The sequence below is a fragment of the Filicampus tigris genome, chromosome 6 (assembly GCF_054856515.1).
Source record: "Filicampus tigris isolate MCC_2025a chromosome 6, RoL_Ftig_1.0, whole genome shotgun sequence".
Lineage (NCBI taxonomy): Eukaryota > Metazoa > Chordata > Actinopteri > Syngnathiformes > Syngnathidae > Filicampus > Filicampus tigris.
Window position 1 is genome coordinate 21,446,039 of NC_141222.1, and position 12,686 is coordinate 21,458,724.

The following is a 12,686-nucleotide window of genomic DNA, read 5'->3' on the forward strand; positions in this document are numbered from 1 at the left end:
TGATCACCAGAGGATTTATTATAGATATCAATTTATTTATTGCATTAAGGCATAAGATAGAAACAGCCATAAAATGTTGGCAATGATACAATGTGCTTTTTTGAGTGTTGATGTTCTTAAGAGTTTGCGCGGGACAACATTTAATGGCAAATGTGCTGATTGTAGCTAAATGGTAAACCCACCACAAGTAGAGTTGAGGTAACATCTTAAAGAGACAGTACACTTATTCTGATGTCCAACATGAACCCCCTGCACCAACATTTGTATGCAACAACAACAACAAAAAAAAGCATAGAAAAGTGAGACTAAGTTCAAGCAACGTTGTATGACACATGATCAAGCCCTTAATAGAAAAAGATTCACTCACAGATGAATATTTGGCCAAATATGAATATACATGGGGAAGCTCATTAAGGCTGTTATAAAAAGGAATGTAAGGTTATGATATTCGGTGCTTTCGTTTGCACTCTCTTTGCAGTTGAATTGGAATATTTCCGTCTCCTTGTGCCTGCGTTCACTCAGCTGCCTGCTCGGGAACCTCAGTTGACACGTCCAAATCCTCGTCACTCTCCAGTCCCGTGCGATTAATGGCGCGGCGGATGTTCAAATGCACGTCTCCGCGCCTTCACAATAAAACATAAATTTAAATTTAAAGACTGTTCACCTTGGTCTGCCCTCTGAGTGGCAGAGAAGATTATCTTTTATTCCTTGGCTGGATTGTCATAATTTACACGCACCTGATCTTGCTCTTCAGACTGCTGACTTCCCGGTTCATGGCGTCTGCCGACTCTGTGGCGTCTTCCAGATCCCTCTGCAGCTTCCTACGGTAGGCGTTGGCTCGCGTCACCTCCTCCTCGGACTCCTCCAACTGCCGCTTCAGCTGACGCATGCGGTTGTTGGTCTTGTCAGCCTGCAGAGATGGTTCGCAAATGTATACAAGTGTTATTTTTTTGGGGTGAAATGTTTTGGGGTTTTTTTCCCTCTCCCCTTAGGTTACTATTGCGAACACTGCCGGTGATAAAACTTTACAACTAAGTATCGACGTTTGAAGTCGTTAACATTAACACTGCACTTCAATACAGGGAAATAAAACTAGAGACTTAAAGGTTTTATCCAAGTTAAATACTACTGAACTGCACTTAAAGGGGAAGTCGGGTCAAAAATGTTCTCTGCGCAGCCACTAGTCTAAATACAGCATTCTGGTTAATGTATTTGTGGAATATGAATTAAGCAGCAAAATCCACCCGTTGTTTTTCCATCTAAGGAGGCAGCCATGTTTCCACTTGCGGTCGGCTGGAAATGACAGTTGCTCGGGGCTCAGGTAACCCCCAATCACGGCTCACCTGTTTTCTGCGTTTGGTCATGTGACGTTCGCAAGCTGAGCCATGGATGGTCATTACCTGAGCAACTGTGATGTCATTTTTAGTTGACAGCAAGAGGCAAAAAAAAAAAAAAAAAAAAAAAAATCGTAGGATAAAAACAGGTGAATTTTTCCACTTAATTCATATTCCACAAACTCAATATTAAATCAGAATAAAATGTTTAGCCTAGTAGGGCCCCATAGAACATATTGTAAATAACATTTGAGTTGACTTCACCTTTAAGTGTACTATACTGGATTTAAAAAACAACAACTGTTTAAGCCATTGTAACATTTCCGCAACACTAAGAATTATGTGCCTATTGGAAAGAAACAACACTGCCATCTGTTGGCAAGATGAAAAAGACGTTGGCGGCTTACCTGGTCCTTGTACTGCTCGGCGTTGCGCCGCTCATCCTCAACCTGCAACATGACCTCCTTCAACTTCTTCTCGGTTCTCCTGACCAGTCGGGACGCTTGTTGACGCTCCCTGAATTCCAAAAGCAACGTGAACGGGGGACACTAAAGACAAGAAAACGTTTGCAAGAGGTTTTTCTTTCCCCAAAAGCAAAATGGACCGACTTTGACTCAATGTCGAGCTGCTCCTCCATTTGAGCGAGCTTGGCCTCCAGGGAGGCGATGCTGGACTTGTACTTGGACTTGATGGTGCTCTCAAGCTCCTGCAGCTTCAGCTTCATCTCCTTGTTCTGGCGATCCAGCTGCGAACGAGCGCCCTCCAGCCGCTGGACGCTGCTGTGCTCGACGCCCAGCTCTGTGGTCAGCTGCTCCATCTAAATGACGGCATCCCAATAAATTGCGCCGAGTCACCTTGACTCATTTTCATTTCATACTTCCAAAGGGGGAGAAATATCGCACCTGCAGTGTGGTTCTCTTCAGACGGTCATTGATCATCTCCGTGTTCAGTTGCTCCTCCTCCAAATCTTCCTCCAGCTGGGTAATGCGAGCCTCCAGCCTCCTTTTCTCTTCAGCCAGCAGAGAACTGAACAATAAATTGAAGGGCGAGAGTCATGTAGGGTAACAAAATTAGTTAATTTTTTTTTTCTTCTTCTTTTTTCTAAATCATACCTTTTAACAGTGCCGTTGTTAATTTCATCCTGTAGCTCATCCCTCTCGGCCTGGATTTGTCTCTTGAGTCTCTCCGCAGTGGCGAGATCCTGTCGTAAGCAGAAGACAACGCAGTTAATTGCAATTGAATAATACTGGATAAGCGGTTTGGATAATCCTTCCTTGCACATAATCACACAGTCCAAAAACTTTTGCTACCTCCTGGTAGTGCAGGGCGTCTGCCTCCAAGGCCTTCAGCTTCCGCTCCGTCTCCTTGGCCCCATTAACTGCTTCGTCTCGGGACATGCGCAGGTCCTCCAGCTCTCTCATTTGCTCTTTCATCTGGGCCTTTGTGTTGGACATGCGCACGATTAGACAATAAGACACATTTGTCAATACAAATGGGCTTTTTGGTTGTTGTTGTTTTTCTTCATTTTTTAAATTGTTTTACCTGCAGCCTCTTGAGCTGTCTGATGGCCTCATCTCGGCCCTTGTTTGCGACATCAATCTGGGCTTCAAGCTCTCCCAAGTCCAGCTCCATTTTCTTCTTGGAGGACAGAGCCTGAGAGCGCTGCCTGCGTTCGTCCTCCAGCTCCACTTCCATCCCACAAACCTGAAAGGGAGGGGGGAATAATAGATTTAAAAAAAAAAAAAAAAAAGTGAGAATTGTTTAATTTAACTAGATTTTTATTGTTCTGTTTCTATTTTGGAAAATTGATTTATGTCCATTTAATACATTTTAAAATACTTATCCAGTTGTTTTTAATGGATACCATTGTTATAAAACCAGCAATACACATGAAATCACGATAGCAAAATTCTCATACTCCTTACAATGTCAGTCCACTGGTCAAGATTACAATTTAGAATTCACAGTGGGAAACAATTTGGAACAGGAAAGAACAACTGCTGGAACTGGTACCTATTTGGAACGGTTAGTCAATTTTTTAATTTTATTATGAGGAATGGGTACCTATTACAAAACGGTACCAAGTTGATGTTAGCTGTTAAATAAACAAAATCACACATTCTGCATTTTCAAACAACCTTTATAGCCTTCGACAGTCCCCTTAAAGCAAACAATGCAAAACAGCAGACATTCTAACGAATCGGGTGTTATACAACTCGTTAAACGATGGACATTTGAACACAAATGGTAGAGCGACCCATGCACACAGCCATGTTGACTTTATTCTCTGCAAAAAACAACTATTATCGCATGAGTTGCAAAGTTGAGTTGTGATAGACTATGTATGTCCATATGGATGCATTATACTGCCCCCATGTGGCCAAGACACAAACTGTTTTACAGTATTTGTTATTACTCGCGATTAATAGCCAACCAATGGGCTCAACTCAATCAACTATTTTGAAAATCAACCGTTTAGAGACCTGGTTCAACTTAAAATTATGAAATCATCATACGGCTGGGTTTAAATGATTTTAATCAAACAATGCTGTCATCAACCCCCAATTGTTTTCCTTTTTTCAAATGGTTACGCACCTGTTTGACCAGCTGCTTCCTCCTCTCCTCGCCTTGCTCGTCTCTGGCCAGCAGGTCCCGGTCAAACTGGGCCTTCATGGCCTGCATGTTAACCTCCAGACGCAATTTGGCGTCCTCGGTGGTCTGCAGCTCGTCTTCCAGCTCTTCCAGCTGAACTTTCATCTCCTCCAGCTGCTGCTCCATGGCACGCTTGGACCGCTCCAGCTCATGAACCTGTGGAAGATGGATCGGAAATGACAAATGACAAACACTTTCTTCGTCGGCGCCGGCCGCGATTTTCCTCTTACACTCTTGCCCACGTCATCCTTGGAGGAGACCAAGTCATCCATCTCCGCTTTGAGCAGCTTGTTGGCCCGATCCACCTCGTCCTTCAGGTCCGTCATGGACTCCAACTCGCGGGCCAGCGTCAGCGCCCGCGTGTCCTTCTCCCTGGCGTCGGCCTCAGCCTTGTCACGCTCCTCGGCATACCGAGTGGAGGTGTTTTTCTCCTCAGCCAGCATCTAAGCGGAGAGTGATGAAGGTGTTAATACAAAGCAAAAACGGGTTCAAGTCCCGCTACCGACAAAAACGTAAAAACGGCAACGGGTTGTTCCAGAGATACTCGTCTGCTTCCTGGCTAGTATCGAGGTGCCCTTGAGCAAGATACCCACCACCCAAGCTTAATGAAGTCAACCCAAACATATTTTTTTCAAGAATATGTTCTTGATATATGGCCCACTAATTGAAACAAGGCATTCTAATAAATATTACGTTTGTGGAATAACAATTAATCCATTCGTTTTTTGTCACCTCTGGGGGCGGCCATTTTGTCACCTCTGTCGACTGAAATGACGTCGCTCAGGCCTCAGATAACGACCAATCACAGCTCACCTGTTTTCTGAAGATGAGCCATGATTGGTCGTTACCCGAGCCCTGAGTAGCTGCGCCGTCATTTTCAGTCGACAGAAGTGACAAAATGGCCGCCCCCAGAGATGGCTAAAAACGTGTGGATTAACTCTTATTCCACAAAAGCAATATTTATCAGAATGCAGTGTTTCAACTAGTGGGCTTGCATAAAACATATTCTTGAAAAAATATGTTTGGGTTGATTTTTCCCCCTTTAAGTGGCGTAGCACTCTTTTAACCTTGCAACCGCATTCATTTAACCTTGCAATGTAGAAGCCTTAATTTTCCACTGGACCTCATATTGTGAAATTACCCTTAATTCTAAAACAAATGCCTCATAATTTTGCTCAGTCAACCTTTGTGAGCGTCTGCGATACCTGGTCGAACTTCTTTTGCTTCCTGTCCAGGTTGGAGACCACCTGCCGCAGGTTGTCCTGGTCCACCATGAGGTCATCCAGCTCCTGCTGCAGGCGAGTTTTGGTCTTCTCCAATTTGTCGTAGGCGGCCGTCTTCTCTTCCAGCTGCTGCTGCAACGAGTCGGCGTCGCGCTGGACGCGCTTGCGACCCTCCTCGGCGCTCTCCACGTTGGCCGTCTCCTGCTCCAACTTCTTTTTCATGTCGGCCAGCTGAGGAGCGCCAAGGTCAACAATGAAACGAGGCGGAGGGTGGCGGGAGTGGAACAAAGTGAGTGGCCGTGAAGCTAACCTGCGCCTGAAGCGAGGACACCTGCTTCTCCACGTTCCGCTTGCCTTCCTCCTCTTCCTCCAGCAACTCCCGAAGGTTGTTCTGTTCATCCTCCTGCTGCCTCAAGCGAGTGGAGAGGCCCAGCTTTTGACGAGTCTCTTCCTGGAGCAACTCCTGCAATTCAAAGGAAAACATTCTCGCAGGGTTAGAAGAGGTTATAAACGTTTTTTTGTTTTTTTTTAATTTCCTTTTTTTTTTTCTTTCAGTGGTCACACTTTGATTCAGGACATTTGTCGAGATATTATACAATGTAGATATTTGCATCTCCAAAGATCGCTCCTGTAATCATTTCTGGCATGAATTGTGAAATAAATACTACGTACACATTTTTTAAGTTGACGTCTCCTTTGTTTTGTCTAACCGGCGGGCCACTAATTGGAAATAATTTAGCACTTGAAGTTGACATTTTTTTTTGGAGTGAAACCAGTCCTAATCGGGGCTTTGAGGCAATGACATGACATCGTTGCACTCTTACTTTTGTCTATACCTCTTTTCAAGAACAAGTACCCGCTCCCAATCTTTGTGCATCAGAGGAACTCGGCATGTTAAAAATGCCCACCCATAAACCCCACCATGCATCTTTTGGGTCAGTACCTGCGCATCCTGCAGCTGAGACTCCACTGAAGAACAGTCTTTGCTGAATTTGATGTTTTTGCCCTCTGCTTCAGTCAGCAGGCTGTTGACATTGTCCAGCTCAGACTAAACACGTGGAAAGTGACAGCGTGAAAACGACCTCTTGTGAAAAATTCCAGTCTCTTTCCCAATAAGTCCCGACCTGCATTTTGGCCAACTTGTCAGCCATCTCCTGCCTCTGCTGTTCGCTTTCTCCATATTTGATCTGAAGCTCCTGAACTTGGGATTCCGCCTTCTTGCGACGGTGCTCGGAATCAGATTTGCCTTGCGTCAGGGTCTTGAGCTCGATCTGCACCTCGTTCCATTCGCTCTCTAGGGCCTGCTTTGATTTCTCCACAGACATCTTGTTCTGCGTGCGCACGGCCAACGTTCAACACCTCATCCTGACGTTGGCAAGCGAGACAAGGTTACTACGCTCATTACCCGCTTGGCCTGCTCCAGCTGGTCATTAAGCTCGTCAAAGGCCTGGTTGTGTTTCTGTCTCATGTCGGCCATCAGCTGCTCGTGGGCCTTGGCCTCATCCTCCAGGGTCTTCTTCAGGTGGGCAACCTCTGTCTCACGCTTGGACCTGAAAGGATGCAACATTGAAAATCCATCTAAAAAGGGAGCATATGGAAAGTCACTTTTTGACACTGTGGAGATACTGTACAAATAGTTGGGTCTCTGCTCACTCATCAAGTCAGAAATCAAACAAGTCGGAAAAACCTCTCTGTATTTTTCGGAAACTGTTTCCGTGGGAGAGACGTTCTGCACTTGCTCGGCACTTTTACCTAACAGGGGCTTACCAACAGTTTCTTGGCCCATGACTGCCGTCCAGTTGCCGTACTGCACCGCCTAAAATATGCTCCAGTGCATCAGTTGCTAAGCGGCGCTCAATCGCTCAGTGTGCGGCAAATGTTCACCAACAATTTTTTTCCCCAATGGTCCATATGAGTTCAAATTAGACAATTAGGCAGGGATGGGCAACTGGCAACACCCGCTCTGAGTGACCCCTCGATTAAACAGTATGTGGTGACTTTTTTTTCTTAAAACCCTTTGTTATTGAAGGCTGGATCTTTTATACATGCATTGAGTGTGAAATACCGTATATTAAGATTTCTCTTGGTTCAAGAAAAAAAAAAAAAAAAAAAAAAGACAAGCATGCATTTCGTCCATGTTTAAAATGGCATTTTTTTGTCTTGCATCTGGCCCCTTAGTAGTGCTGATGAAAAATTGCGGTCCCCCTCCCATTTGAGTTGCCCATCCCTGCTCTAGTTGCAACGTTCAGGCTCTGTACCAGTCATCATGGCAATGGAAGTCATGTTTGTCATTGGCCCAGCAGTAAATGGGGTGAGGTAGACGCTCGCTCACTTGCAAGGTTGGTGGGGTCGGACCTTAAAAACGGGCTAATTTCAGCAAGCAATGATAAAATGTGTGGAGAAAAAAAAAAAAAAAAATAGAGAATCTTATAATTGTGTATTATTATTGATCAATTTGAACAACACCACGTTATTAATAATAACAACTGCAAATTTGTAACGTGCCAATTTTTATTGGCCAAAGTGTGAGCCGGTGCGTTACCTCAGCTCCTGCTGTGCTGCAGTCGAGTCCAAAGTGTCCTCCAACTCAGTCTTGAGAGCTTCCAGCTCCTCTCCCAGGTCCCTGCGCATCTTGTCTGCCTTGCTGCGGGCCTGTCTCTCCAGCTCCAGGTCCTCCTGCAGCTCGGAGATCTGCGCTTCCAGCTCCCGGATCTTCTTCTGGGCCGTGTTCTTGGCTGCGGCCTCTTCCTCGATCCTGCGGTACAGAGCAGGTGAGCACCCAGGTAGAGCGAAAGGAAGCGAGTGGAAAATACACCAACTTTGCCAGTGCGGCCAGCAGCTCCTCCTCTTTCTTGGCCAACTGAGCTTCCAGTTCAGCGATGCGGGCCTGAAGTTCTGAAATCTGGTCACTGAGGTCTGTCGAGTCGCCCTCAAGTTTACGACGGTTCTTCTCCAGCTCCTGACGCATTTTCTCCTCCTTTCTTAGACGTTCTGAAAGTTAGGATGCATACGAGACTTACAAATAACAGCTTCAAAATCCCACACGCTTATAGTAAGGGTAAAATCATTTCCGTCATTGCCACGGCAATAACAGATCACCTTCTTTACTGCTCGATGACCTCTCCTGGAAACACTAGTTATTTCTCAATGCAGCTTAAAAAGTAGAGTAGTGCTGTCCCATATACCCAACGAATGGAAGAAAAAAAAAAAAAGAAAAACATTTTCTGCCCCCAAATTAAAACGTATACTTCCAATTTTACTATCATTTGTAATTATTTGAGATAGAGGGCAAAGTGATGCTGGATTTTGGTGTATATTAACTCATTCACTGCCAGACATTTTCAAGACCCTCTTCAACTTTTTTAAAAAAAAATTTGAAAAGAACAAATAAATTCCTGGGATTCAAAGTCTGGACTTTGAGACGACAAAAACGTTTTTGGCAGTGAACGAGTTGACTGGAATTCATAATTGATAAATAGGAGTAGACCACAAGAAAAATGACTTGCCCTCCAAATCTGTGATCATGGCCTCATGTTTATTCTTGAGTTTCTGCAAGCTTTTAGACTTCTCCTCCTCCTCGGCCAAGTTGGTTGTGAACTCAGAGACCCTCTCCTCCAAAAGTTTCTTCTCCTAAAGTTGAAAAACAAGGAAAAAAAAAAAAAAAGGCAACTCTTGGCGCATGTGCATGGTGGCAGCGATGCCGAGTGACGAGAAGTGCCATGGAATGCTTGTGACCTTGGTGAGCTTGTTATTCTGGTCATCCAGCACCATCATGTCCTCCTCGATTTTTTTCACTTTAGCATCTGTGGTGACCTTCTCCATCTGGAGCTTCTGTCTGGCTGCTTCTTCCTCATCCAGCTGCTGCTCTAGGTCCTACAAAAAAAACAACAACAACAACAAAAAAAACACCTAAAAATGACATCTGACATCTTAAGTTCAGTAAGGTATGTGCGCGACGCAGATTCCCTTTACTGACGGTAATGTTCTGCATCAAGTTTTTTCTTTCGTTGTGCAACTGGCCCACGCGGTCCTCCTCCTCTTCCAGGCGAGCCTCGAAGTCATGAAGGATCTCCTCCAGCTCCTGCTTCTTGCTGGCTAGACGGGATCGCATTTCCTCAGCCTCGGCGCACAGCTCCGTCTCCGCCTGGAGCTGCTCTTGGAGGGCCAGCTTCTCTGCGTTCAGCTGGCGGTCACGGGGAAAAAGAAAAATGACAATGGCGTAATCGCAGTGCTTGCTGCGGACTAACGAGGCAAGTTTTGGCACTGGGCCGCCATTGGTCAAACAGGCACAACAAAGTGCTGACAGCGCAGTATTGCTTGTGCTACCAAACATGCATTTTACATACCCATCACATTTCGATGCTCCCATGAATGACTATTTCTGCAAAATAATGGCTGCCATTTTTGGGATAATACTAGACTACAATTGAGCTTATACCAAGTACCGTGGCACCTATTTGTCTGATAGGTTTGCCACTGCCACTACATCATTTGTAACCTTGCCAACATTTGAGCTTGTGAATTATTTGTTTTGAATGTAAGACTGTTAAGGGGGATGGGGAATGGAAAAAGGAAGTCCCATGAATTGCTTCTTGCTGCATCAGTGACACTTTTACCTGCTGTTGCTTGCTCTCGTATTGTTGTAGCTGCTCCTCAGCCTGCAACTGCTTCTCTTTGACTTTTAGGAGCTCCTCATCCTTAGCCACCATCTCCTCCTCCTGCCGGGTCACTTGTAACAGCGGCTTCACCTTCACAACAATAAAAAAAAAAAAAGATTTTAGTCTGCTAATGGGGCTACATGTAAGGGGCAGCATATTTAAAATAAAATACATCAAACTACAGCAATAAACATTATTGAATTAAACTTTAATGCCACTATGTTTGGACATTTTATCAAGCACATTACCATATTTTGCAGACTATAAGCCGCTACTTTTTTCCTAGGTTTTGAACCGCGTGGTTATTCTGTGGATTTTTCTTCCACCGCTAGGGGCGCTCTAACCGGAATTACAATACAATATAAAACGCCATTAACAGGCTGTGACTGCAGGTGGAAGAAGTTAAGCACTAGGCATTGCATTGGGTGGTATATGGGAGCAATTAAATGGGACATTAACTGACAAACTGGAGTGGCAGCAGGCAGTGAAATGAAGATAAGTACTTTATTTTCTCTTGGTTCTGTCAAAATTGTTGCCGTGTTAAAAGGCACTGTTTGAAAAGAATCTGTTCAGGTAAATACATGTACATTTACAGTTCAAAATCGTTCTGTAAATGCAGTAAATATCAACATAGGTGTGGCTTATATGTTTTTTCATTATTATTTTTTCTTAAATAGAGTGAGTGCGGTTTACAGTCTGCAAAATACGGTACGTTGAAAGTACGTTCATTTGAGTCTTATGTCACCATTCTTGGGATGAAATAAATGTCATACCTTGGTGAAAAGTCGCCACCACTGCCAGTTCCTGAGTTTGAGGTAAGCGACACAGTTCCTCTGGATAACTTTCATAGCCATCAACTGCTGCTGTCTCTTGGCAAAGGCTCTATAGTTATACAACAACAAAAACATGACTTTGCGGGCGAGACGTTTGTGTGACAAAGCGGACAAACCATCACCAGAGCGCTTCCTTACTTGCGTGCCACGTATCCTCGGCACCAGGCCTGGAAACTGATGATGACGTCAGTGATCTTCATGTCTCGCTCCTCCTCCAGGTGAGCCAGGACGCCAGCTCTGAAGAACACTTTACTCTGACCGATGCGGTACAGGTTGGGGTCCAGCTCCAGGGCCTTAATCTGAAAAACAGCCATTTTTCCTGAGGTCGGATTAAGACGTTAGCACTCTTGCACTTCCCACGTGACTTATGATTCATACCATGAGCACACAGGCTTGCTTGCCATCCATAAAGCCCTTTGGGATGGAGTTTGGCGTAAGGATTTCATACCTGCAAAGATGAATAGAATACTTGATTTTCCTCACTTGCATCCCCACCCCCCAAAACATATGAAGGTGTGTGCGCTTTACCTCTGTCTGAACTCCTGGAAGACAATGCGGTTGGGGAAGCCCTGTCTGCAAATACGGATGCCCTCCAAGACTCCATTACACCTCAGTTGGTCCAGAACCAGGTGAGGCTCCAGTTTACCTGCCTAAAAATTAATTAGAAATACACAATTACTGTTTGAATAGGGGAAAAAGAATCAAAGCCCAGAAATCAGAAGTCGCTGTGTGATGTCAGCAGATCACTCGAGCCTCATTTCAGACAGCATCAAACAACTGAATGCAATCATGTTTTGCATTCCTTTTTTTTTTTTTTTCCCACTGAAGGCAGGACTGTAGTAAGAAAAGAACAAGCCCAAAAAAAAAAAAAAAAGAAAAAAAATATTGTTTTGGCGACATAAGTGGAGACCACCACCAGTAGCCAAAAAGATGATTCTTCTAAAGGTAGAATGTTGGATACAAATTTGCTTTGGGCCTCAGATTATAAAAAAATATATAAATGGTACCTTTTTCTCATGATTGGGGATGATGCAGCGGACAAAGTTGGGGTTGGTGTTTCTGAGCGTGGCCATCAGGTTCCCCAGCTGCTCCTTGTACAGTTGGCCCACGGTGCGGAACATGCCTTTGCGGCTTTTGAACGCACCGTGCATGGAGTCTGAGATTCCCGCGACTTTATCAAGGCCCACAATACGGTCGACTGCGAGCGCGCACACACACACACACACACACACACACGAGGTGTAAAGGCAATGTTACAACTGTCAAATCAAGTTTTCCCTTGATATTATGACGCCACAGTTACGGTGAACTTGCGGCTCATTCAAATTGGACACACTGCAAAAAAAAAGGGTTTTTGCATATATATCGCAAATTCCACTCACCATCTCGCCACAGGTCAGCCGTAAACTTGTCCGTGGACTGGTTGAGCAACGTGGCCACGCACTCGTTCAGAGGATCCATGTTTTTCATCAGCCATGCGTCCGCTTTGTAGTCCACCTGTAGCAAGAGACCTTTGATAAACCTTGAGCCAAAATTGCACATCGCCTCTAGACGAGAACCACGTCTACATCATCTCCTTCTCGCAGTTGTCTACGCGTAGCCGTGTTTTTGGACAAACAGCAGATATTATGCCCCGTCATCCGCACGCCACCGGAGGCGTTTTAATTGAAAAACGAAAACTCCGGCCGTGCACAGCGGAAGGTTTTCGGATATCTCAGGATCCGCGTTTGGCTGTGGGGAGTTTTGCGTCGTCACTGGGCGACAAAAATGCTCCGACGTCACTTACGCGACTTGTATTTTCAAGAGAGACAACATGGATGCCGGCCAAGCTGCGTTGGTTATAAGCCATTCTTCGGGCGCTTTTTGCTTCCTTATTTTTTCGCAACCAACTACTTGCTTCCCGTTGAAGAGTACAGGCGAAGACGCATTACGTCCAAGGTACTTTCCCCGGGCCGAAGTTCCCTTTGAATGGACAGTATTTGGCTA

General features: G+C 44.9%; 1 protein-coding gene across 4 annotated transcripts in view; it reads right to left on the minus strand.

The window, feature by feature from the left end:
- The window catches only part of LOC147146233 (myosin-9-like), a 25,959-nt gene continuing 13,273 nt past the window's right edge, over positions 1 to 12,686 (minus strand). For all 4 annotated transcript variants that reach the window (XM_086034762.1, XM_086034764.1, XM_086034761.1 and 1 more), the window contains 27 exons: positions 12,083 to 12,197; positions 11,708 to 11,898; positions 11,229 to 11,350; positions 11,079 to 11,148; positions 10,839 to 10,999; positions 10,641 to 10,749; positions 9,826 to 9,957; positions 9,186 to 9,392; positions 8,945 to 9,082; positions 8,716 to 8,839; positions 8,029 to 8,200; positions 7,752 to 7,964; positions 6,615 to 6,759; positions 6,334 to 6,540; positions 6,153 to 6,257; positions 5,520 to 5,672; positions 5,192 to 5,440; positions 4,217 to 4,429; positions 3,930 to 4,142; positions 2,877 to 3,038; positions 2,645 to 2,773; positions 2,447 to 2,535; positions 2,237 to 2,360; positions 1,943 to 2,151; positions 1,742 to 1,850; positions 738 to 910; positions 1 to 623 (listed from right to left, as the gene is read on the minus strand). In XM_086034762.1, coding sequence (XP_085890888.1) covers positions 515 to 623; positions 738 to 910; positions 1,742 to 1,850; positions 1,943 to 2,151; positions 2,237 to 2,360; positions 2,447 to 2,535; positions 2,645 to 2,773; positions 2,877 to 3,038; positions 3,930 to 4,142; positions 4,217 to 4,429; positions 5,192 to 5,440; positions 5,520 to 5,672; positions 6,153 to 6,257; positions 6,334 to 6,540; positions 6,615 to 6,759; positions 7,752 to 7,964; positions 8,029 to 8,200; positions 8,716 to 8,839; positions 8,945 to 9,082; positions 9,186 to 9,392; positions 9,826 to 9,957; positions 10,641 to 10,749; positions 10,839 to 10,999; positions 11,079 to 11,148; positions 11,229 to 11,350; positions 11,708 to 11,898; positions 12,083 to 12,197 — 4,143 coding nt within the window. In that variant the 3' untranslated portion in view covers positions 1 to 514. The remainder of the gene's footprint in view (positions 624 to 737; positions 911 to 1,741; positions 1,851 to 1,942; positions 2,152 to 2,236; positions 2,361 to 2,446; positions 2,536 to 2,644; positions 2,774 to 2,876; positions 3,039 to 3,929; positions 4,143 to 4,216; positions 4,430 to 5,191; positions 5,441 to 5,519; positions 5,673 to 6,152; positions 6,258 to 6,333; positions 6,541 to 6,614; positions 6,760 to 7,751; positions 7,965 to 8,028; positions 8,201 to 8,715; positions 8,840 to 8,944; positions 9,083 to 9,185; positions 9,393 to 9,825; positions 9,958 to 10,640; positions 10,750 to 10,838; positions 11,000 to 11,078; positions 11,149 to 11,228; positions 11,351 to 11,707; positions 11,899 to 12,082; positions 12,198 to 12,686) is intronic.